The sequence below is a fragment of the Palaemon carinicauda genome, chromosome 45 (genome assembly GCF_036898095.1).
Source record: "Palaemon carinicauda isolate YSFRI2023 chromosome 45, ASM3689809v2, whole genome shotgun sequence".
Classification (NCBI taxonomy): domain Eukaryota; kingdom Metazoa; phylum Arthropoda; class Malacostraca; order Decapoda; family Palaemonidae; genus Palaemon; species Palaemon carinicauda.
In genome coordinates this window covers 32,944,275-32,971,774 of record NC_090769.1, presented here as the reverse complement: position 1 = coordinate 32,971,774, position 27,500 = coordinate 32,944,275, and the positions used below count along the sequence as shown (strand labels likewise).

General features: G+C 30.7%; 1 protein-coding gene across 1 annotated transcript in view; it reads left to right on the top strand.

Moving 5' to 3' along the window:
• Positions 1 to 27,500, top strand: part of LOC137634879 (uncharacterized) — a 141,032-nt gene that overhangs the window by 65,253 nt on the left and 48,279 nt on the right. The window contains exon 2 of the mRNA XM_068367428.1: positions 11,313 to 13,737. Within this exon, the coding sequence (XP_068223529.1) occupies positions 12,657 to 13,737 (1,081 nt within the window). The 5' untranslated portion in view covers positions 11,313 to 12,656. The remainder of the gene's footprint in view (positions 1 to 11,312; positions 13,738 to 27,500) is intronic.

The following is a 27,500-nucleotide window of genomic DNA, read 5'->3' as shown; positions in this document are numbered from 1 at the left end:
CTGCTTTCAAATTCAAGAAGCATCAGAGCGACGAATGAAGAATATTCAGCTGAAAATAACGCGCAAATGTTACAAACAACTCATTCTTATTACTTATAATTTAGACCTCTTAGATTTAGCACGTAAAAAAAATGTTGAATTTATTGCAAATTATACAATCAAATTTAAGCTGCAATTTAACATGATTATATTTTAAAAGACATAGTCTGAAACGATTGAAATCGTTGCAAACAATCAAATTTAAGCTGCAATTTAACATGATTATATTTTAAAAGACAGTCTGAAACGATTGAAATCGTTGCAAACAATCAAATTTAAGCTGCAATTTAACATGATTATATTTTAAAAGACATAGTCTGAAACGATTGAAATCGTTGCAAACAATCAAATTTAAGCTGCAATTTAACATGATTATATTTTAAAAGACATAGTCTGAAACGATTGAAATCGTTGCAAACAATCAAATTTAAGCTGCAATTTAACATGATTATATTTTAAAAGACATAGTCTGAAACGATTGAAATCGTTGCAAACAATCAAATTTAAGCTGCAATTTAACATGATTATATTTTAAAAGACAGTCTGAAACGATTGAAATCGTTGCAAATTATACAATCAAATTTAAACTTCAATTTCAAAGGACATAGTCAGAAACATTTACTTCACCAATTAAACCTTACGATTGAATAATTTCATGTCGTCTTGTGATTAGGATTCACACATGGCAGAAGGAAAGGGTCAGTTATGAATTTAAAGAAGTTTCCATTCATCATTTACAATGAATATCTTCGTATAACCTAGAAGGTTAGCATTGCTTATCATAACAAAAGAAGGTTTTCTGTCTAATGAGTCTTCATTTTTTAGTCTTAATTTCTGAGTCTTCATTTTTGAGTCTTAACTTCTGAGTCTTCATTTGTGAGTTTTCATTTTTGAGTCTTAATTTCTGAGTCTTCATTTATGAGTCTTCATTTCTGAGTCTTCATTTTGGAGTCTTCATTTGTGAGTCTTCATTTGTGAGTCTTAATTTCTGAGTCTTCATTTCTGAGTCTTCATTTTTGAGTTTTCATTTTTGAGTCTTCATTTCTGAGTCTTCATTTTTGAGTTTTCATTTTGGAGTCTTCATTTTTGAGTTTTCATTTTTGAGTCTTAACTTCTGAGTCTTCATCTCTGAGTCTTAGTTTTTGAGTTTCCATTTTTGAGTCTTAATTTCTGAGTCTTCATTTCTAAGTCTTCATATCTGAGTCTTCATTTCTCTAGATTGACTTCTGAGAATTGATATAAAATGAATTATTTCGAATATCATCATATAGCGATGGACCTCCATTGTAATGAGGGCATTGAAAAGATGAAAAAAACAAAGGGACATTGAAGAGATATTATGAAAAGTAGCTTTGCAAGAATAATCAGAATTTCAAAGTAGGCAGATCCTATGAATATTTCAGTTTTACCTAAGTCATCTATGCTTAAGCGAGAAAGGAATTTTCAATATCTATTAGACAAAGATTAAAGCATGAATAGTTACAAAAATCACGTTTCTCAGCATTAGAATATCGAAGATTGTTACCCTATCATGGTTTTAGTTCAGTATTTTATATATATATATGTATATATATATATATATAAATATATATATATATATATATATATATATATATATATATATATATATATGCATATATATATAATACTGAAATATATATATATATATATATATATATATATATATATATATATATATACACATATAATACTGAAATATATATGTATATATATATATATATATATATATATATATATATATATATATATATATATATATATATACACATATAATACTGAAATATATATATATATATATATATATATATATATATATATATATATATATATACACATATAATACTGAAATATATATGTATATATATATATATATATATATATATACACATATAATACTGAAATATATATATATATATATATATATATATATATACATATATATATTATATATATTTATATTTATATATATATATACATACATATATGTATATATATATATATATATATATATATATATATATATATATATAAGTAGATAGATAGATATATATATGTGTATGTATATATATACAGGGTATGTATATATATATATATATATATATATATATATATATATATATATAGGTAGATAGATAGATAGATATATGTGTATATATATATAATACTGTATAAATTTATATATACATATACATATATATATATATATATATATATATATATATATATATATATATATATGTTAATATATATAGGCTGGATAAAAGTACAGTTGTCATATTATCTGAGATGCTGGTCCCGTACAATTTGACAAACAAAATTATATAAAAAATATTAACCATGTCTTAAATCATAATAATTTTTCTTATCTAGGATAAAACATGCCTTATACCATCGCATGAGAAAACCGATGCCTTAATAAAGGGATGCCAGTGTGAAAGAAAAAGAGTCTGTCTCAGTTTATTCCAGTTCCAAGATGGAAGACAAAACTCTAAGGGATATCATTGTCACCAATGAAAAAGTTTACTTTGACCTATTTTTTTTTTTTTCTGGTGTTCATATGCTATCGTATATGATTTATGCAAAATTTATAAGGAAACTTTTTCACTTGGACCTATTATAGCTGTTTCAAATCACTGGTGAATTCTGTTCAGAATACACGTCGCAATTAAAGTTTGTTATGGTAATGAGTTATCTTCTTCAATATACCATACAAGCAACGAGTAGTTTTGAATAGACGTTTCAACATTATAGGCGATATTTATCTCAGTTTTGTAAAATTAATCAAACGGCTTATTCCAGACAGTGTTTTAAAAGGCAAGCTGTTCAAAAAAAAAAAAAAAAAAAAAAAAAAAAAAAAAAAAAACTTATTGCGCAAAACATTCGCGGATATTTCTTACACTTTTTTGAGGAGCTTTTTTTTTACCACTACTGTAAAGACTTGTATTTAGAAAAAAAAAAAAAAAAACTGACGTAGATGATATTCTAGTATCTTTCAACCAAAGAGATCATACTGTTTTGCTTTCAAATTACATCATAACATCCTTAGTAACACTAGTTAAAAAAAGAATGCGAAGACAAAGACAAATTACATCTTGACATAAAAATTGCAAATGGCCAGACATCTCCAGAAACTAATATATACAAAAGGCATTCAGGGGCTCAGATTACAACATTTTAGCTTTTGAGTTTAGAACTTTAAGGCAAAGGTCAAAGCCATTCTAGTTTAAAGGTCAACCTTCCAAAACAAGATACTTTTTGAGACAATATTTCTAGAATAATTGATTTTAGCAACATGCTTATGCAAACTAATCGCAAATTTCAGATAGATTACATTGCTCAAAGCTCCTTTATATTTACCATTCCAAAAGCGACCATTTATATTTTTTTACCATTTTTATTAGCTGTAAGAAGTACAGAAGAGAAACTAAAACTCATTTGTAAAGTTATCAGTGATTTGATTTGATAATGAGTTTTATTGAGTTTTAGGATTTCTGGTCCTTTGCTTCTTTTGACGCCAACCTCGGCAGTTCATATATATATATATATATATATATATATATATATATATATATATATATATATATATATATATATATATACATATATATATATATATGAATATATACTGTACTGTATATGAGTAATATATATATGTATATAGATATTGTATATATATATATATATATATATATATATATATATATATATATATATATATATTTATATACAGTATATATATATATATATATATATATATATATATATATATATATATATATATATATATACATATATATCCGAGAAATGATATTCTACAAAAAGACTTCTTTAAGTTTGCTTACATTCTAAATAAACATCACTGTAAAACTGAATGCATATTGAAAGTAAGAAAAAAAAACAGCATAAATCTAAATACAAATAAATAAATTTTCTTTCCAAAATATCAAAGAAAACATTTTTGTTGATTTTAGCCTCCTGATGAATGCAACGGGTAGCCTACCTCTGCGTAATAACCAATCCACCTCAGTCATAAAAAACCTTCCTCCCTTAATTAAACCGGTTATTTTAAGCCGTCTTTTCCTCTATTCTCATTCTCGAAGTCAACGGTGACTCGCGTAATAGCTTGGCTTCCTTAGCTTGCAATATTTTGTGAGCGTTTTTAAAGCTTTTTCTGTGTTTTGTGTTTAACGGGGTCAAATTTTGAGGAGGTAGGTATATATATATATATATATATATATATATATATATATATATATATATATATATATATATATATATATATATATATATATATATATATATATATATATATATATATATATAGTGTACATACATAATTTTGACAGTATTTTTGTTGTAACATATATAAATATATACAGTATATATATAAATATATATATATATATATATATATATATATATATATATATATATATATATATATATATATATATATATATATATATATATATATATATAGTTGTTGTTGTTGTTGAGTTTTCTTCGCATAAAAATAAAACTACAACACTGGTAGGTTGATATACTTATACTAAAGGCTTTTCAACAGTGTCGAAACCCCTATACATACTGAGCCATTCTCGTCTTAATCTTGCTTGTACCATTACCCTCCTTGGATGTTGGAGGCCTTCGTTTCCGCATAATCAATCCAGCCCATCTAATGCAATCCTTTCCTCCTCCTTCCTAACATTTTCACCTACCTGCCAATCTTCATTCTTTCCACGTGACAAAACCATCTCAGATTACTTTGATGTATCCTTTCACCTACTTTAAACTTTACTTTTTATTTTGTTTTCGCAGACAAGGGATATCAGTAATTACTTCATGCATTCCAACAGCTCCTCTAGGAGAAGGACATTCCAAAATCAAACAACTGTTCTCTAATCTTGGGTAGTGTCATAGCCTCTGTACCATGGCCTTGAACTCTCTTGGATTAGAGTTCTCTTGCTTGAGGGTACATCCAGCATATGAATCTTATGTTCCTATTCTTTCTCCGTCTATACTGATATTAACTTCGCCATCCTCCTTGTTTCTATTTCACCTCATAATATATTTTTGCTCACGTTTTCTCTCAAATTTGTCTTTTTGTAAACAGTTTTATACTCTTCATTATCGCCAATCAGCAGTGTATACTTTCCATACATCAGCCATTCAACTCTTTATTTATGTACCATCTCATCCAATAACTTTGCCCCTGTAGACATTGTCCTTTCTCTAACTAAAACTTTATCTCAGTCACTTTTCAGAGACCCAACTGGTCCCATCAGTCTGATCATCTTATTATGCATACCACACATCTCCAACTTCCTCCATTTCTAGGTCAATATGGACCCTTTACAACGTTTCGCCTTTACTTTCAAATTCTCAAAAGCTTGTTTCTAGCAAACTCTTGATTTAAAAACCCTTTTTCCGGACAATCACGCTAACATTTATTCAAACATTTCTCTTACTTTCTTATTAAAAATTCTATGATGCCACTTTCTCGAATATACTAAATGAGGTTTGGCTAATATAAACTTTACAGTTTCTTCAATCATACTTAGAAGAGAGACTCTAGCTATGATAAGCAGTTCTTCTAGGAGAAAGACACTCCAAAATCAAACCATTGTTCTCTAGTCTTGGGTAGTGCCACAGCCTCTGTACCATGGTCTTCCACTGTCTTGGGTTAGAGTTCTCTTACTTGAGGGTACACTTGGGCACACTATTCTGTCTAATTTCCCTTCCACTTGTTTTGTTAAAGTTTATAGAGTTTATATTTATTTTTTCCTTGTTTCCTTTCCTCACTGAGCTATTTTCCCTGTTGGAGCCCCTGGGCTTATAGCATCTTGCTTTTCCAACTAGTGTTGTAGCTTAGCAAGTAATAATAATAATAATAATAATAATAATAATAATAATAATAATAATAATAATAATAATAAAAAGGAGTAAATATTTCTCTCATTGGAACAGTTCCCTTGTCTACGCATATCTCACACATCCTGGTTAGTAACTTGATAATATTCAAGCTAGTAGGTAGTAGGTTGGCCAGGGGACCAGCCACCCGTTGGGATACTACCAATAGAGAGTTATTGTGTCCTTTGACTGGCCGGACAGTACTACATCGGACCCCTCTCTCTGGTTACGGGTTGTTTTTCCTTTGCCTACACATACACCGAATACTCTGGCCTATTTTTTCCGCATTCTCCTCCGCTCATACAGATGACAACACTGAGATTACCAAACAATTCTTCTTCACTCAGGGGTTTAAATACTGCACTGTAATTATTCAGGGGCTACTTTTCTCTTTGTAACGGTAGAAGTGACTCTTTAGCTATGGTAAGCAGCTCTTCTAGGAGGGCAATCCAAAATCAAACCCTTGTTCTCTAGTCTAGGGTAGTGTCATAGCCTTTGTACTATGGTCTTCCACTGTCTTGGGGTAGAATTGTCTTGCTTGAGGGTACACTAGGGCACATTATTCTTATTTATCTTCCTATTATTTATTTTTTTAAGTTTTTACTGTTTTAATCTATATAAAAAATTGTTTTAATGTTGTTATTGTTCTTAAAATATTTTATTTTGATTGTTAATTACTTCGCTAGCAGTTTATTTATTTCCTTACTTCCTTTCCTCACTGGGATATTTTCCCTGCCGGAGCTCTTGGGCTTATAGCATCCTGCTTTTCCAACTGGGATTGTAGCTCAGCTAATAATAATAATAATAATAATAATAATAATAATAATAATAATAATACAAAACAGCAGTATCGTACAATGTCTCACCTCGTGGTGTGTCTGTTTTTCACTCTTAACTACTTTTTTTTCTTTCTTTTTTTCTGTTTTTCATTCAATAATAGGTTCATTTAGTGTTATTAAACCTCCAGATAATATTTTTCACTCTTACATCATTATCCTCAGACTACCAAACTTATAAAGTCTCCAAAATAATCTCTCCATTGACCAAGGAGTCTATTCTTTACAGACGGGATCTCTTCATTTGCATCTTTATAACAAAACCCATTTGATAATGGACTTTTTTTCTCAGCCACCATTGCCTTTTAGAATATCTTGTTGTTGCTTGTCTTCTCTCCCTTTTAATTACATGCCTTTTTTTTCTCTCACTTTCCTCTTGACCAACTTGTCAATACAATATTACATTTTGAATTATATAATTGCCAGTCACAATAGTTCTTATATCTCTATCCCACTCCTGCTCTGGTTTTCATTTCATCTATCCAACCTCTTAAGTGCAAAAATAATCCCTATACACTTTTAACTTCTGTGTCTCTAATCCTATTCACTTTTACACACTTTTCTTTCAATAAATTCTCGGTATTTTCATCTTATTGGACTCACTGTCCACAAAAACCTATACCTGTATATTTTCAGTTATCTCCAATAACGTCTCCTTTCTTCCATCTCAACAATACTTTAACCTACATGATTACCAGAACTACCTCCAATCACTCCTCAGTCATCTCACCCTTAAATCCATCGATTTGTCGAATGATCTTCCTAATCGGGTAGTTGAATCAGTCGAACTTCAAAAGTTCAAAGTTTGAACAAATGTTTTTATGTTGACCAGGCTGACATGAGTCTTTTTATAGTTCATATATGACATATCTGTTTTTGACGTTGTTAATATTTTATATATGACATATCTGTTTTGACGTTGTTACAGTTTTTAGAATGATTTATTGTTAATTTATTCTCATCGTTTATTTATGATAATAATATTATTAATAATAATAATAATAATAATAATAATAATAATAATAATAATAATAATAATAATAATAATAATAATAATTTACTCTTCCATATATACGTACCAACTTATAATTTAGTAAAGTCTTCACCTCAATATTTTCTCTTTCCAAAGTATAACTGTGAGTATTAGATTATAGAAATTATGTATTTACAACAATCAAACCATTTATAACACACTTTTAAAAAACTCTCCTCTTCTCATCCAGGTAAAGGCTTGCAAGAGTAGTGCACATTAAGTTTCCACGAGCCGCTAATAGAAAAAACAACGAAAAGCTCATCCTTGAGGATTGTACGTGATGATAGAATGGGGATAGGAAGGAGCTCAGAAAAACATTCATGAGAAATACTGGGACATAAGGATAATTTGTATTTGGAGAAGGCATAAAAAAGTACGGGAATATTTTTTTTTTCTTTTTTTATGAATAACGAGAGTGAATTACTGCGGAGTTTTGCTGCAATGTTTCCTACTGAAGTAACGAGGAAAAGATATCAGTTTGAATGTTTACCATTGTTGATAAGTATATTTACATTGGTCTGATTATATTGGTGATTGTTTCAGTCACTTTATTTAACTCTCCATACGCAGATTAATTATAGATTTTGGAGAAATTACTTTTACAAAAAATTAATCTTTATTTCACATATTTCTTGGAGTTGATTCTTTGCTCTTTTTCATTGTACGTTGTTTTTATCCATTTCTATTATTGTTTGATTTATTTTCTCTCTTATTTGTTGATTTTAATAAATATGTACTTGTTATTCTGGTCTCCTGTAGCCTTCCATGATATTCTTGACAACTGAGTAATTGTTATGCGCTTAAAAGGATTCGGTTAAAGCGATAATTAAATTTAAAGAAAAGGAGAACAAAGAAAACCAATAAAGAATAGGAAATGATATTAAATCAAAGATAGGAATTAGAGAAGAATCAAATACAATGCACTATAGTGTAAATCAAGAGTTAATGAAAGAAAGTAATTATTATTATTATTATTATTATTATTATTATTATTATTACTTGCTAAGCTACAATAATAGTTGGAAAAGCAAGATACCATAAGCCCAGGGGCTCCAACGGGGAAATAGCCAAATGAGGAAAGGAAACAAGGAAAAAATAAAATATTTTAGGAACAGTAACATTAAAATAAATATATCCTGTATAACCTATAAAAAGTTTAACAAAACAAGAGGAAGAGAAATAAGATAGAATAGGGTGCCCGAGTGTACCCTCAAGCAAGAGAACTCTAACCCAAGACAGTGGAACACCACGGTACAGAGGCTATGACACTACTCAAGACTAGAGAACAATGGTTTGATTTCTGAGTAATAGGCACTAAGGAACTTAAATAGCTGTTCATTACAAAGAAAAAAGTACCCAGAACAATATAAAAGATGCCGTAGAATATATAATTAGGTAACTTTGTATGTTATTTATACGTGAAATTTCGCAAAGTTAATAACAGAAGTTATTGTAATAAGAAGGATCATAACACAATCTGAGCATGATAAACTTCAAGAAAAACCGATGTTAATAAGTCAATGTACAGAAACTTTCATTTTCAGCTTCATCATCGGTAACCAGTGAAACTGAATTAACATTAAGAATCTCTCTCTCTCTCTCTCTCTCTCTCTCTCTCTCTCTCTCTCTCTCTCTCTCTCTCTCTCTCTCTCTCTCTCTATATATATATATATATATATATATATATATATATATATATATGTATAGTTATATATATTGACACACACACACACACACACACACATATATATATATATATATATATATATATATATATATATATATATATATATATATATATATATATCTGAACATACACACAGACACACATTTATATATGTATATATATATATATATATATATATATATATATATATATATATATATGTATATATATATATATATATATATATATATATATATATATATATATATATATGTATGTATGTATGTGTGTATGTATATATATGTATGTGTGTATTTGTGTATGTGTAAAAATCACGGAAAACGTGATGCTCAGATGCAAAAGAACCACAGGGAAAATAAGATAGAAAATTTAAAATTAAGTCCTGACTAGCTTCGTGATATTTATTCAGAGGACAGATTTATTGAGGGAGGTCTCTACATTTTATATGGTACAGTGAGAGTACGAACATAACAGATATTTAAAAAACAATACTCCACACCCAAACAAATTGCCTGGCTTATATTTCCAGGTGTGTGTGGGTGGAGTTCATACTTCATTAGCCAGGTGTTAAAAAGGGTAATTTCTTTTACAGGTAAAGTTTTAGGCCTTTCGATACAGTTTCTTTATGTTAATGCGTGTTAACCTTATCCATATAAATACGTAAACATAATCATGTATATATATATATATATATATATATATATATATATATATATATATATATATATATATATATATATATATGTGTGTATTTATAAATATATATATATATATATATATATATATATATATATATATATATATATATATGTATATATATACACACACATTATGTATGTATAAAATTGTTTTATAAATATGTATATATATATATATATATATATATATATATATATATATATATATATATAGATATATGTATGTATTATATATATATATATGAATATATATATATATATATATATATATATATATATATATATATATATTATATATATATATTTATATATATATATATATATATATATATATATATATATATATATATATATATATGTGTGTGTGTGTGTGTGTGTGTGTGTGTGTGTGTGTGAGAGAGAGAGAGAGAGAGAGAGAGAGAGAGAGAGAGAGAGAGAGAGAGAGAGAGGTGACTAAGCGAGAGGTTAGAAATTTCCCCGAGATCTCTTTGAAAACCCCAGCAATGTAACTTCATGAGTATATTTTACTAAAGATGCCAGGATAATGTTTACTTACTTGTTTACTTGTTTTGGGTTTAAATCCAACCCTCCACTGAAGTCGAGTGAGAACTACTTCTCGGGCGGGTCCATATTATTCATCTAACGAAACATTTTCATTATAACTTATACAATTCTTTGATTGTAGCATCTTCCAAATCATATGATCTTGTGAAAAGTAATGTCTTTAGTTTCTTCTTAAATTCAATTGCTCCCTTTAGGTCCTTCATTTCAGTTGGCAGTTTATTATAATGTCTAGGCGCACAGTAGCTAAAAGCCCTTTCACCAAATTTACTATTTGTTCTTGGTTCAGATAGCCTATGTTTGTCACTCGTGTGTCTTGTGTTAACATTTGTTTCTAGTTCTAGTTTATTTAGGCATTCTTTTAGATATTTTAGTTCATTTTGGTTCATGTAAATCATATTTAAATCTATTTATCATGGTTGTATATTCCCTCTGGTAAATTATATCATCTCTACTTAGAGAAGTGTTAAAGACTAAGAAAAGACAAGATATATCTATCATAATTTTTTTTTTTTTTTCATTTCCAGATTGACGTGCGGTCTGTTCTATGACGTCAGCTACGCAATACCCAAAGTCGACGTGCTTGTGTACCATACACGTAAGTAGCGTGGATGAAGCTGTTACACGAGCCTATGTAGGTGTTTAAACTTTGAAGTTGCACGGATAAAACGTTGATGATCACTTAACTTGTAACTGAACGGGGGCGAAAGTATCGTACCCTTCGGCAGTAGTTATCCAATAGCAAGTAAATAAATAAGTGAAGTCTCAATTGTAATTAGAAGTGGAAAAAACGTCATTGCTTGCGGTTTATAATTCATTTAGGAAGAAAGTGTAATCCGAGAACAAGGAAAAGACTGGTGATATTATGGAGCAAGTTTCTGCAGTGGTAAAATCGACCTTACGAGCAGTCTACCCAAATCGTGCTTATGTGTTTGTGTTGAAAGTGATTGCATTGGGTGCAGTGGGCGCTATGGGAAGAAAATCGCATTTAAAACCAATTTTGACCCCGGAGGTTAGAATGAATGAAAATCGAGGTATCACTAAATATGTTTACTGTTAATGATGATAATTCGTATCATTATCTGCAACTAATGATTTATGCAGTCTCAACATACTGTGCATTTGAAAATTGAGACAAATTACTGAAAGAGACATTTCGCATAACCTATGAAGTTTGAGAAGAATGACGGTTTTATTAAATCTAATTTTCTCTTGTAGTTTTATGCATTGTATTTCAAGATGATTTTTTTTTCAGTAATCAGTTAAAGCTTTACCGAGTGATGGAGGTAACTCAAGAAGATAAGACTCGGGGAGTACTGTAGGTGGGGAGTGTTATCAGCCCGCCAGCTTTGCGGTGGCAGTGCCAGTGCACACTGGTGGTAGACAGTGATAGATGTACATCGCCACGGACAGGAGGAGTTGTAGCGTTTCTCGCGGGTATATAGTGGATGCCTTTCTCGTCAGAACTTATTGGTGAATACCCGTGGTTTATTTACGGTTTAACAGTTTTAACAGTGTTATGTTGAATGTCCTATAAAATGGTTTCCTCTGATACAGACCTCTTTGGTTTAGTCGTTTGGTTAATTGTTCGTTGATAACGACCATTGTGAATGCATTATGAGAAAATCAAATCGCTGTGGTAAAATGCACGTGACGGTATAGGAATATTCTACCATTACATGGTAGAAATAAGTAACATAACGTTATTGGAAAAGACAAAGAAAATATATTGTGACTCGAATGTTTATTATCAAAACACCGAATGCAGTAGTCCTGCAGTTTCATCAATTATGTACATACTATCCCACCATAAACCTTTAATACTCGCTCATACTTTGATACAAAGCAAATGAAAGTGACCCAAAGCAAACATGGCTGAGAGTTGTAGTGTTAACATGGAAGCGAGGTCGCCGCCATCGACCTTTTCTACTTTCGCCAGCAAGGTTCAGTCGGGAAATTATAAGAAGATATTTATTACTGCCTTCCACGAAGAAGAGAACCTGCAGGAGCAACCGAAACCTTCGCCCCCCATAACGAAACCGCTTCCTCCTCTGGAACCTCTCTTCGACGAGATGGTAACACACAACTTTAATCCGGGGCATCCCAAGAAACGACTAAAGAGGGAACAGGATGACCCCATGCTTGCTGAAGCCGCTGCAAGCCCAGGGTCTTGCAGTGGTGCTGAAATCAGGGCCCAGTTCGAGAATGGTCGTATGCTCAGCACTCCCAATTCGCCTTTTCCAAGTTTGCCGTCGCCTCTGGATACGTCTGGCTTGAGTGATTCAGCTTACTTCTCTGGGTTGAGTCCCTTCAGTGTTTTTTCTAGCCCTGGCTCTGTAACTCAAGGGAGTTCACCAGTCGATATATTCCCTTCGACAGCAAGTTCAACGGTTACTAGAACTTCTACAGAGACTACCAGTCATGTATCAACTGTCGATAAAGTGAAACTCGAGACAATAGACCAGACACCATGTCCAAGGCCTCAAATTAAAGCTCTTGACCTTACCGCTATGCCAAAGCAAAAAATCCTCCCGAGATATGCTCCTTATCCCTACCACCCTTCTCAGCCACACCTAACTCACTTACCAGTCCATCATTCCCTTCCCTTGTTGCTCAATGAAAACCAGCAAATACCGGACATGAGGAAAGTGTTTTCGAATGCTTGTCTTAGCCCTCCAAGAGGCTTCGCTCACAATAGTCATCCTCAAGTCCCTCAACAGTGTTTTGATAGATCTCCTGACATCATATCTTCAAATGCACAGCCTAAAATGATATACCATCCAAATAATCAGCAAATACCTGGAGTAGTCAGTGCGAGAATCCATGCGCCCCACGAAATGGGTGGCGTCATCAAACCGAAGCCGACACATCTCTGCAAACGACCATTCCAAAACCCTTATATGCAACCACTGGGCCATCGCAGAAAAGCGCCTCCTCTTCACATTCCTACAGGTAAGGCCAGGTTTTTTCCAACTTTCATTGTATGAATCTTTGAGGGGGGGGGGGGGGGGGTGTTGGAATTAGATATTTGTTCAACTGTTAAACCCAAGAAAAGAAGGAACATTTCTTAATACAAAATTGTATCAATTTAAGAAGAGCATGTAGAAGAGTCATTTTTATTATCTTATAATTAAAGTTAAAAAAAAACTTGGTTTAACATTGAATTACTTTTCACTTATATTTAGTTTGGCCAACATAACTCATTTGAATTTCATACTTTTGTTGCTTACTGATTCCAGTAGAGGTGAAACATTTAAGAAACAATTTACAATACATTAGCAACAAGAAAACATAAAGATACCCGAATCAAAAAATTGCTAAAAGTTGTCAACAGAATGTTGAAACAATTACTAATAAAATAAAGAGTGATGGCACAAATTTTATTCTGTCTGTTGAGTCTTTCCGTAATTTATCCGTAGCTACGTCTGAGCCCAAATACAGTGCAAAGGCATGTTTTACTACTAATTATAGGTCTTAGAGTCACATATCAAAACCCTGAAAGCTATAGCAAGTGAATGTTCAGCATTCATAAAAATGCAAAGATGGTTTCATTCAGTTATTGGAATTACTTAATATGAAAACAATGTATGCTAAGAGAGTAGGCAAAGGAGTTATGGCTCATATGCCATTTAAGCCTGTCTGTTAAATAAAAGAAAATTCAATGGATAAAAGAGAGGGAAAAACTATGATGGTAATTCTCCTTGTATAATGTCAAATATGACAAAGTAAACACAAATCCTTTAGAAGACTATGGCGCCTTACCTGTGTCGTGGCCACACTTACAAACGTCATATTTTTCAAGATTAACGATTTTTTTTTTTTTCAAATAGAAGATCAAAGAGCCAGTGGTGTCTCCATCCTCCTGTTCGACGGGGAGGGACTAGCTACAAAAAAAAAAAAAAAAAAAAAAAAAAAAAAAAAAAAAAAAAAAAAAAAAGAATAACTGGTAGCGAAAAATAATGTTTATCTTGCCTGAAATATAGTTAATTCTGTTTTGTAATAAGTTTATTATATTAAAGAGCATTATACTATTCCTGCATGAGGGAAAATAGTGTATTCCAATATATATAAACAGAAACCTCTATATTCTTCTGTCCTCTCACCTTATAATGTTGAATAACGCCGAAATTCTATAATTGACAATTATATTGTTAGTTATTCTAGCTTATTATATAGTTTGAGTCTGATATATATACGTCTTCGGCTAGGTAATTACAACTAAGCTGTTATAGCAGCTCTGAAACTTAGATTTGATACAACACTTGCTTCCTATAACTTTGTATTAATGAATTTAATCACATAATACAAGTGAATAATTCAATGGTTTAAATTTGTCGGAAAATACATAACACTGATACCAAGCACTGACATAATATTGTTAAACATCATATATTTGTAAATGTAAAAGAAAACAAATAGCTCTCTTTCACGATTATGTAATAAATACGTTTCATAACATTAACCGACAAACTGTATTATCGTAGATAAACAAAATCAGGGGTGATATTTTTTTTCGAAATGAAAAACAAATTGCATAGGATTACCAACATGTCTTCACGTATTATTATTATTATTATTATTATTATTATTATTATTACTTGCTAAGCTACAGCCCTAGTTGGAAAATCAGGATGCTATAAGCCTAGGGGCCCCAACAGGCAAAATTGCCTAGTAAGGAAAGGTAACAAGAAAAAATAAAATATTTTAAGAATAGTAATAACATTGAAATAAATATTTCATATATAAGCTATAAAAACTTTAACAAAACAAGAGGAAGAAAATTAGATAGAATAGTATACCCGAGTGTACCCTCAAGCAAGAGAACTCTAACCCAAGACAGTGGAAGACCATGGTGCAGAGGCTATGGCACTACCCAAGACTAGAGAAAAATGGTTTGATTTTGGAGTGTCCTTCTCCTAGAAGAGCTGCTTACCATAGGTAAAGAGTCTCTTCTACCCTTACCAAGAAGAAAGTAACCACTGAACAATTACAGCACAGTAGTTAACCCTTTGCGAATAGGTTACAAAATCATATTCAAGTTTATAGGAAATATTCTTAGCATTTCATCTTTACCACATCAAGTTACTTCATGAAGAGTTACATTAAGGCTTGTTTCACAACTATCATCAATATCGTTCCAGGTATCCGTGCTAGTATCTAGAAATGCCCCAATTTCGTTATTGTGGTTCTCGCTCCTTATCTTTCCTCTGTCCCTCTGACCTTATAATCATGAGAAATATCTGGATTTCCCATGAGAACTCTCTACTTGGGAGATTAATACTCACTATCACAAACCCTTCCTTTAGCCATGTAAACATTCTTGGGAGTATAAACTGTTATGAACGTACAGATTTTTTATTTTCTTCCGTTAAAGTTTATTGAGATTTTTCACCCTGCTTCGACTTTATGGGACAATATTTCGAGAATGATTGATTTTAGCAACATGCTTATGCAAACTAATCGTAAATTTCAGATAGATCACATTGCTCAAAGCTCCTTTATATTTACCATTCCAAAAGCGACCATTTATATCTTCTTACCATTTTTATTAACTGTAAGAAGTACAGAAAAGAAACTAAAACTCATTTGTAAAGTTATCTGTGATTTGATTTGATAATGAGCTTTATTGAGTTATACGAATGTATATATATATATATATATATATATATATATATATATATATATATATATATATATATATATATATATATATATATATATATATATATATATGTATATAAAGTCGAAGCTAGATAGGGAACTGAACTCTGCAATATGTTAGTTTTTCGAGGCAAATTTCGTCACTGTATTTTTCCGGTACAGCATAATAAAATACATTGTTATATATGATCTTGAAAATATGCAAACAACTCGTAATTTTAGAAAGGGAAATTTTGAGATATATACCGAAAGAGAATGAAGAATGCACTATTTTTTTTTTTTTTTTATTTCTTGCGATGTATAATCATACATATAGTCTATCAATCTTTTTGTAAGAATTAGGATTAATCTGTGCCGATAAGAACATTATTTTAACATTATTTCAGATACCCTTATACTAATTATCCCGAAATTATTCTTCTCCCAAAGGGTTAACTACTGCACTGTTCAGTGGCTACTTTCCTCTTTGGTAAGGGTAGATGAGACTCCTTAGCTATGGTAAGCAGCTCTTAAAAGACAAGGACACTCCAAAAACAAACCATTGTTCTCTAGTCTTTGATAGTGCCATAGCCTCTGTACCATGGTCTTCCACTGTCTTGGATTAGAGTGCTCTTGCTTGAGGGTACACTCGGTTACAATATTCTATCTTATTTCTCTTCCTCTTGTTTTGTTAAAGTTTTTATAGTTTATATAGGAAATATTTATTTCAATGTTGTTACTTTTATTAAAATATTCTATTTTTCCTTGTTTCCTTTCCTCACTGGGTTATTTTCCCCGTGGAGCCGCTGGACTTACAACACTCTGCTTTTGGAGCCGCTGGGCTTATAGCATCCTGTTTTTCCAACTAGGGATGTAGCTTAATAATAATAATAATAATAATAATAATAATAATAATAATAATAATAATAATAATAATTAATATTGCAACAAAAATTTTTATGGAAATATCACTAAATGTTAACCACTGGAGCCTAGGTATTATTATTATTATTATTATTATTATTATTATTATTATTATTATTATTAGTTAAACTACAACATTAGTTGGAGAAACCGGATGCTATAAGCCCAAGGGTTCCAACAGGGAAAATAGCCTAGTTAGGAAAGGAAATAAGGAAATAAATAAGCTGGTAGTTATGGCGTAGTCTCTATAATAGTTTTACCTTTGTCAGTATTACTTTAGATATGTTATTTTTGTCTGTCAATGATCATGTCATATAGAAGGATTGCATGAAGTTTCTGAAAAGATGTTTGTTTTAACTTGGAGAAAATAGGCATCCGGCGAGTCCTATAACTGATTAAAATTCGGAGGACATTGATGAAAAATTTACATTTTTTTCTATAAAATCGTGACAAATCATCGTTATGTATACGAGTTATCACCTAGGTGAAGTGTCATAATCAATGTTTCCTCCAGAATCCATCAAATATTCAATTTTCTCTAATCTCTTCTATTCTGTTTATTTATTGTTTATTAATTTTTTTTATTTAAGCTATGACTTTTGCATGTTTAATCCCTTCAGCATTCTTGAGCTATTTTTCTAAAATATAAACTTAACTAATAGAGCTAGGGGTTGAAAAAGACATGTTCTCATAAGGGTTAATATCGGAAAATGTTACACTTTTTGTGGAACCTCCAGCAGATTATCGGACTTCTGCATTTAAACGTCAATTTGATTATTTGTTACCTTCTGCCTCAATTAAAAATCATATTACTTTGGAGGTAAATAAAACTTGTACTTTCAGTATCAAAGATTATTTGACCTAATCTAATAACAATAATCGTTTGTACTTTACCATGGATTTATTGGTACAAAATTCATTCACGGATTAGTGGACTAGGTTGAGCTCTGTAATCTCACGCTTTTTTTTTTTTTTTTTTTTTTTTTTTTTTTTGACAAACATTCCTAAATTGTAGGCACCACATTAAAGGAATTTATCAATGTTTGTGATCTGTTATTGGATTATTTTGACTTGTTCCTAACTTATAAAGGTAGTATTGGCCTAATGCTTGTTTGGTGTACAAGACGCATTTGCTTTCTTTGTCATAAAAGTTAGCGTTACAACTTTTCACTTTTCTATTTACTGGAAAAGCTCTCTGGCTATCTGCAGAACAGCAGCTACCACAGCTTTATCTTTATTATTATTATTATTATTATTATTATTATTATTATTATTTACTTACTTACTTACTAAGTAAGTTGAAAAAGCAAAATGCTATAAGCCCAGGGACCCCAACAGGGAAAATAGCCCAGTGAGGAAAGGAAATAAGGAAAAATAAAATATTTTAAGAACAGAAGCAACATTAAAATAAATATTTCCTATATAAACTATAAAAACTTTAACAAAACAAGAGGAAGAGAAATTTGGTAGAATAGTGTGCCTGAGCGTACCCTCAAGCAAGAGAACTCTAACTCAATTATGCATGCTAAATATTATAGGATGGCCATTCTTCAAACAGGATGGCTCCTTTGGTTCTGAACACAATTTTTTTTTTTTTTTTTTTTTTTTTTTAAGACAAGTCTTTCGTTTAACTGTGTTATAACTGCTGTTATGGAGCGTATCAGCTATCTCTGAAACTGCATGGATACGCTGATATCATGTATGGGTGGAACATACCAGAGTCAAGACAGATATCTATCTGTATTGACTCTGGAACATACCATCATTGAAAATCCCCCTGTATGATGCATAAATCTTTTTATAGTTTATATAGGACATATCTGTTTTGACGTTGTTACCGTTTATAGAATAATTTATTGTTAATTTGTTCTCATCATTTATTTATTTCCTAATTTCCTTTCCTCACTGGGCTTTTTTTTCCCTATTGGAGCCCTTGGGCTTATAGCATCTTATTTTCCAACTAGGGTTGTGGCTTGGCTATTAATAATAATAATAATAATAGTAATAATAATAATAATAATAATAATAATAATAATAATAATAATAATAAATGTTTCAGCAACAACTTCGTTCATAATACCGGTTCTTCCTTTAATGAAAAGCTTTGGAACCCTAAACAAAATTTTAGATAATTTGTTTCTATACATAGAAAGTTTGCCATATAAAGTATACACGAAGAATAGATAAGCTAATAAAGGGAGGGAGAAACATTTATTGTTATTCCAGTATGCAGAACTTTTCATGAAATCATCATTTGAATTCCAAAAACGATTACGTGGATATGGAGTTCCTTAAAATTTGTTTCTAGAAAATATCATACCATGTTAAATAAAACAGTTATATATAATGCATTTATTGTAGGGAAAAAACTGAAATAACAGCAAATGCTTCTCTCTCTGAAGGTATCAAAGAACTGAACTTTATTAGATTTTCCTTTCACTTTCAGTCACGCATGGATATATGCATAACATTGATTATAAATTATGCAATCCCTTAGATTAGATAAATAACGTCTTGGTATCTAGCATTGTACTATTAAAAACATGCATAATAATAACGTTCACCAGTAATACTAGTAGAAAGATGAAATTTCTTTTGCTTTTAAGTTTGGTTGCAATTTGATCTCTCCTCTTGAATTTTATACATTTCTCTGCCATTATAAATCCATGTCTTTGCAAGAATTGCGATAACCCACAAGCAACAGAGTGATTGACGAAAAAGGAATGACTGAGTTATTTTGTCATTTTTAACCCTTGTGGCCGAGGCTGTGTTTATAAAATACGATAAAGACTTTATCATGGGCTAGCTGAGAACAATAGTATTCCAGCAACTATAGAAGTTCAAGAAAAATGCTGACATGGTTTATCCTTTTGTTCAGGGATTTTTACACCTTAGCCATGTTAATAGAACTGTGAATGAAATGGCCAGTTTTATTTTTTGTTTTTTATTGGAGTTTCGACCATTTTCTAGTGCTCTACTTCCAATCAAAACTCTTCTTCTTCTTTTTTTCTTTTTCTTTGTCTGCATCTTTTCCCACTTCTTTGTGGGGTCGATGTTTCTGGCCAGCGTTCTCCATCTACCTCTGTCCCACACTTCATCACCGGTTAATCCCTTTGATCGAAGGTCATCCTTGATACAGTCCATTCATGAAAGAAAACTCTTCTACTAGTTTCAACAGTGTATCATTCTGTTCCTGTTCCCCCACAATATTAACTAATCTAGATAACCTGAATTAATCTAAATCCAAACTTGTATGTGGAGTTTTGGTGGTCTTCCTCTTCTACCTGGAATCTTAATTGTGTAAACTTGTCCTTATTTATGACTGAAACAGCGTAGTTTCTACATCTTTATAAATGGTACCTAACTCACTAGGCTATTATTAGATGACAACTGCGGGAGAGGATGCTGGAGGGAAATGCTAAGATGCATCTTACTTTCATAGATCTGGTGAAATCCTACATAGTTAAAAAAAAAGACCGTAATTTTAATCGGAAATTCTCCGTAAAAATATATTTTTCTCACCCGTATTTCAGTAAAATACAGGCGACCGTAATTTTACCATACTTTGTTCTGATATCTTACGGGTTGGTGACCGTAATATCACTCATTTACGTCAATATATCTATTTTTAAAACGGTAAAATTCCTGGAATAAATGTTGCCAGGCATTTACCGTTTTTTTTTTAATGCAAATTTTTAACAGTGCATGATAGCGTCCCAAAAGAAGTGGTACACTGTTGCTTTGGAAAGAGAAAATACTAAAAAAAGACGAGTGAAATTGACAATGGATCAGTTCGAGTGATGAGGTTAGAGGGCATACGTAGATGTGAGGGTATGAGAAGATAAATTGGAAACGGCATTCAAGAAATAGCAACCCTGCATAGAGGGAAAAGCTTTAGTCGAAAAAGAAGGTGTAGGAGGAGAATGCATTGGGCAGGAGGTGGGGTTAAACTATTAGAGCAGCCGATTTCTGAAGCATTATACTTATCCTCTTTCTATGTAGTCTGATACATGGAATCTTGAATTTATTATCAGTTAGAATTATAATTGTCTCGAAGTAATGTGTAGATTAATTGTGGGCTATATTTTCACTGATAGGAAGCTTATTATGGTTTTGAAATGCAACATATTCGACCTCTGCAATAGACGTCTAAAGGGCAATCCTAAACAATTCTTTTTCAACCAAGGGATAGTTACTGCATTGTAATTGTTCAGTGGCCACTTTCCTCTCGGTAAGGGTAGAAGAGACTCTTTAGCTATGTTAAGCAGCTCTTCTAGGAGAAGGACACTCCAAAATCAAACCATTGTTCTCTAGTCTTTGGTAATGCCATAGCCTCTGTACCATGGACTTCCACTGTCTTTGGTTAGAGTTCTCTTGCTTGAGGGTACACTGGGACATACTATTTTATCTAATTTTCTTCCTCTTGTTTTGTTTAAGTCTATATAGTTTATATAGAAGATATTTATTTCAATGATGTTTCTCTTCCTAAAATATTTTATTTTTCAGTTTTTCCTTTTTTCACTGGGCTATTTTCCCTGTTGGAGCCCCTGGGCTTATAGCATCCTGCTTTTCGAACTAGGGTTGTAGCTTAGCAAGTAATAATAATAATAATAATAATAATAATAATAACATGGTTAACGGGAGTACACCGTTTCCTACGAAAAAAAGAATGATATATAACTTAAAACAAGTGTTGCTTTGTTATTCATTTTCTCAAAACGACTCTTGAAAAAAAATAGATGTAGTAAAAATCAAAGTATCAATATTTACGATAATGCTATTTTTATAGCTATTGAAAATTGAATAAATGCAACCCACTTGCATAATATCACTTCCATAAAAGTGATAATAATTATTAGTTATTGTCTTAGCAATTTAGACTTATTTCGTGATTTTTGTAGATTACCAAGTTTTGATTATTATTATTATTATTATTATTATTATTATTATTATTATTATTATTATTATTATTATTATTATTAACTTGTATCGTTTAGTTGTTCTATACAGCTACTACTACTATTACTTCCCGTTGGTCTAACCATTATTATCTACCGTAAGCACACGAGAAAAAAAAATAGAACTCGCTTCCATAACATCATTAAAACCTCCTCCCCTATCGAGAAGTTAATGAAACTATTGAAGCTAATTGTCTCTATCGAATTTTAATGCTTTCAAAAGACCTTTTGACAAATTTCAATCCTACCGAAAAGCCATTTTGCACTTTTGTCCAATATACAGATATTTTGTTGAAAAAAAAAAAAAAAAAAAAAAAAAAAAACATTAGAAAATCAACTTGTTTGCTTAGTCTTTCATACCATTCCCATACGAAGTGCGAACTTTGCCATTTGTGTTTCCTGTGTTGCACAATATACATGTTCTTGAAAAGCAGGTTTGTCCTTCCTATAAGAGAGGAGGTTCATCTCATTTTTCCTTTCTCGCAGTGGTCGAGTTTGATTTTATGAAGATATAGCCTACCATTGGATTTTTTTCACCGCAAATTTAACACTGTCAAGGGAAGAGCATACTATGATAGGTTATCCCAATGTAGGAGTCTTTATCTTTTATAACATCGTATAGTGTTAAGATAAAGAACCAACTGCAGATAAATTTTGGAAAATGTCTATAACCAACTAGTATTCATCTGCTGTTAACAAACTAAAGGCACTAAACCCAGAGTTCTTAAGAGCCGGTAAATGCCCAAAAGGTTTGTTCTATTCGTATTCTTATTTAAAAGAATTATTCAGAGGAAAAGTTAAATCATAAAAACCAATACTCAATGAAAACTCAAGATCTGAACTCGCTTCTTACTCCTGTGATGAAAGAGTTCAGCCAGACGTCACCAGAGGTGCATACCTTTCGGAATTTTAATAGTGTTCATTAAATCTTTATCCGAATGATAAAATCTGAATAGTGAATTATTAATCATAAATCCTCTTTTAACGATAACTGTATTTCTTTTATTACATCGGAACAAAGGATTCAAATCTCTCGAATTTAGAAAACTGAAGCAATGGACTGAATCCTCATGACATTAACGATACTTAATAACTTTACGTTCGAGGTATAAGGGAATTTAGTCTTTTGAGTATTGTCTGATATGAGGTTTCTGTAGGAGGATTAGGAAAAAATGTAGAGTGCCATATATCATGCGAGTGACATTTGCAGGAAAGATACCATCTTTATTTCCCATTTCCTGATGCCAACTTTTAATTTCTTCTTTGGTTTTCAAAGTTACGCATGGTAACATTACTCCGTTTAATAATTTTTCTATTAAAATATTAGTTTAAATTATATATACTACGAAAATAAATTGATTCTATTAGTTATGAAAAGAAAACATTTTATTTGTTAACTTTCCTCAACTCGAACCTTCAAAAATGTGTTGAAATGTCTGCAAATATCAGAAAATGTAATTGAGAACGAACCTGCTGTTTTCCTATAGGTTATTTACGTTGAAAGTTCACTTGGGCTATGACGTCACGTCGGCGGATGTGACAAAGTGTTGTTTGGCTATATCTTCCAACTAGGAAAAGCTCGAGTACCTTTTGTAAGTTGAAAACAAAGCCAAAGTAGGTGATATTTTTTTTTTCTTATCTTTTATTATGAAAATACAATTACATTTTATTAACTTACATTTTTTTTCTTTCTTCTATCAAGAAATATTCCTTTGCAAATTATATTTTATATTTTTGTCGAAGTAGGTGATCTTTTTTTTTTTAATCTTTTATTATGAAAATACAATTACATTTTATTAACTTGAATTTTTTTTCTTTCTTCTATCAAGAAATATTCCTTTGCAAATTATATTTTACATTTTTGTCGAAGTAGGTGATCTCTTTTTTTATCTTTTATTATGGAAATACAATTACATTTTATTAACTTACAATTTTTTTTTCTTTCTTCTATCAAGAAATATTCCTTTGCAAATTGTAATTTACATTTTTTATATACATTATATCTATTATAATATAAAAAAAATACAATTTTATTATTCTTCTAAATATGTTTTAAGTTAGGAACATACTCTTGTTAGAGCTTTAGTTACCTGCAAAAGACTATTCAGATCTAGAAAACTAATGAAATCAATTAGACACTTCTAGTGTATTTTTCGAGAAAGAAGGGTTATTGGTAATTAATATACACAATGACGCTAGTTGATTGTAATGGGGCCATTAAATGATAATAAATTTCAAATGATAGAAAATTAACTTAATCTCCATGGAATTATGAAAATAAGAGAGTGAAAATTTTTTTTCTTTTTTTTCTTTTTTTTTTTAAGATAAACTTTCGAATTCTGTGCAGCTATTATCATTCGAACTCTTGATATATAGTTTTTTCTAAATTAATTCTTTCATCTATCATTGAAGGCCACACTATCTAGTAGCATAACAAAAGGTTTTCTCTTCTCTCTAATATTGGCAGAAATCTAACACCATGTTTTAAATGTCAATAAAGTTTTTAATAGTGATTATAGAAATAAAAACTTGTAAAGTATTCTAACGAGTAAGACATTGCGTTTTTTTCTTGCTTCTTATCAAGACATTAAAACTGCTTGCTCGACGTATGTGACGTTTTTAGAAATTGTGACATGTATATAACTCTCAAAATTAAAAAAAAAAAAAAAAAAAAAAAACTAATGATACCTGTAGAATATGATCATCCAAAAATATATCAGTGATATAAAAACTGATTATACCTTTTCGCCTAGCGTTAGTATTCCATAATATCTTCAGATATGTCCCCTATATAATAAAAACAAGTCCTTGGCTATGTATATACCGTATATATATTTATATATAGATATATATATATATATATATATATATATATATATATATATATATATATATATATATGAGAGAGAGAGAGAGAGATGGATATATTTATGTATATATATATATATATATACATATATATATATATATATATATATATATATATATATATATATATATATATATATACCTTTCCGGTCACGCTAAGCTCTCCCTGTCCTCAAGTAGGGACAAGAACAACTAGTCATACCCTGATGAGAGGGATGTACGTGTGTGTGTGCATATTTGTTTAAATATTTAATCGTTATTTTTGACGGATCGCATACACTATTAATGTAATATTCGGGCTGTGTTATCGAAAAGGTCAACGGAATTCTTGAAGTCGCCCCAAACTTAGCTGAATTATTTTCTTCCTCCAGATGTGTGTCATCGCCGGATATAAAACTGAGAATAATAAAAAAAAGGAGGAATATTGACGTTATTCCTGTTAGACTCTTTATCTTTTCCGGTAGAGTAGTCGTCAGAGTTCAATTGTACTGAACAAGTACTGCAATGAACTTGTTTTTTTAATTGGTTGTACCCCTCTGAAACCAATGTTAATCTCTCTCTCTCTCTCTCTCTCTCTCTCTCTCTCTCTCTCTCTCTCTCTCTCTCTCTCTCTCTCTCTCAAAGGAAAAGTAAATAGATAAAAAAGAACGGAAATTACTCTTTATTTGCATACAAAACTCGTCGCTTTCGTTAAAAATAATTTTAAAGATGGCAAGAATTATAACTAAGCTCTTTCCAGTGACTTCCTAAAATGGAAAATTAAGGAAAATTTAATTCTTTTCAATTAGCAGTAAGAATTCCAGGTTGATCCCGTAGAATTGTTGCTATTTGATGCTGATACTAAAAGGCAACCAGACGATTTCCATGGAAATAATGTGCTAGGTAAAATCTCGCTCTCTGAAAAAGTTAGAACCCAAAGCAATTGTTTATTCTCTCCTGTTCTTCTCAACGTCATGGATGGTACACATTGTATATATATTTTAAAGAAAAAAATAAGTATGAACAACGTTGAATTTCTTTCTGTGAACCAACTAAATTTAGACTTTGAAATGCTTACTTTCTGGATTAAGGGATGCTTTAAAAGTCAACGAATCCTAACAATATTTTGTTGATAACGTTAAACTAACTGGAATGAAAACTGACTTGTTATGCTTGTTGGTAGCTGCATCTAGTTATATTAATAAAGAATCATTGTCAATTTCAAAATGTGGTATCTGTGACCATGGTATTAATGACGCTGTTTTTCTCTGTTGAAGCCCTTGGGCTAATAGCATCGTGCTTTTCGGACTAGGGTTGTAGCTTAGCTACTAATAATAATGATGATAATAATAGCTTTCGCTTTTCTTTTACACAATTGATGCTTGGGATATGGCAGTCCTTAACTCTCTGACTGTGCACTGCATCAAATGGATTCACACTGTGCATTTCTGTAGCGATGAATAATTCAAATAACCAACTATGTTAGGTTTTACTTTTGAACAAATCTACAAGCGAACAGGAACCGCCAGGGTCTTAAATATCTTTGCCTTTTCTTTATATGTTACCCATGGGGTTACAACAAAAGAATTTGAATAAATATAATCATAAAGAAAATCTTAAATCTATGAAGCATTTGCGAATTTGCATAAACGCTAAGGATATCAACATTTCTGCAATGGCAGTTTGATTAATTTACAAAAATGTACGGAATGGACTGAAATGGACATAATTTTCGATCTGCCGCTAACTTAGATTCTGAACGCCTTTTGATGTGTTTGATAGACTGAAGGTAGAGTAGGAATTAATTGGCCTTTGATATCCCAACGTGGGCTCTAATCACCTGTACCAAGGGATGCAACCTCAGTTAACTTTCTGAATTAGATTCTTTCATTTTCCTTAGCAGTAAAATGCTCAAAATAAAAACGAACAGTGGACTGGATACATTTCACACTTTCGAAATAGCATCACTCAGGTTTGCCAGTTTATGGCTGTTACATCTACGATTTAATATATATATATATATATATATATATATATATATATATATATATATATATATATATATATACTGTAATATATATATACTGTATATATATAGATATATATATATATGTATGTATATATATATATATATATATATATATATATATATATATATATATATATATATATATATATATATATATATATGTGTGTGTGTGTGTGTGTGTGGGGGGGGGGGTGTACTTCGAATTGATTAAGTAATTATTGTTTAAGTGCGATGTCTTCAAAAAATATATGATAATTACCATTAAGCCTCATAACTCTCCCAAGAAGTCAGTCATCACTGTCCTTTAACAAGAGGCA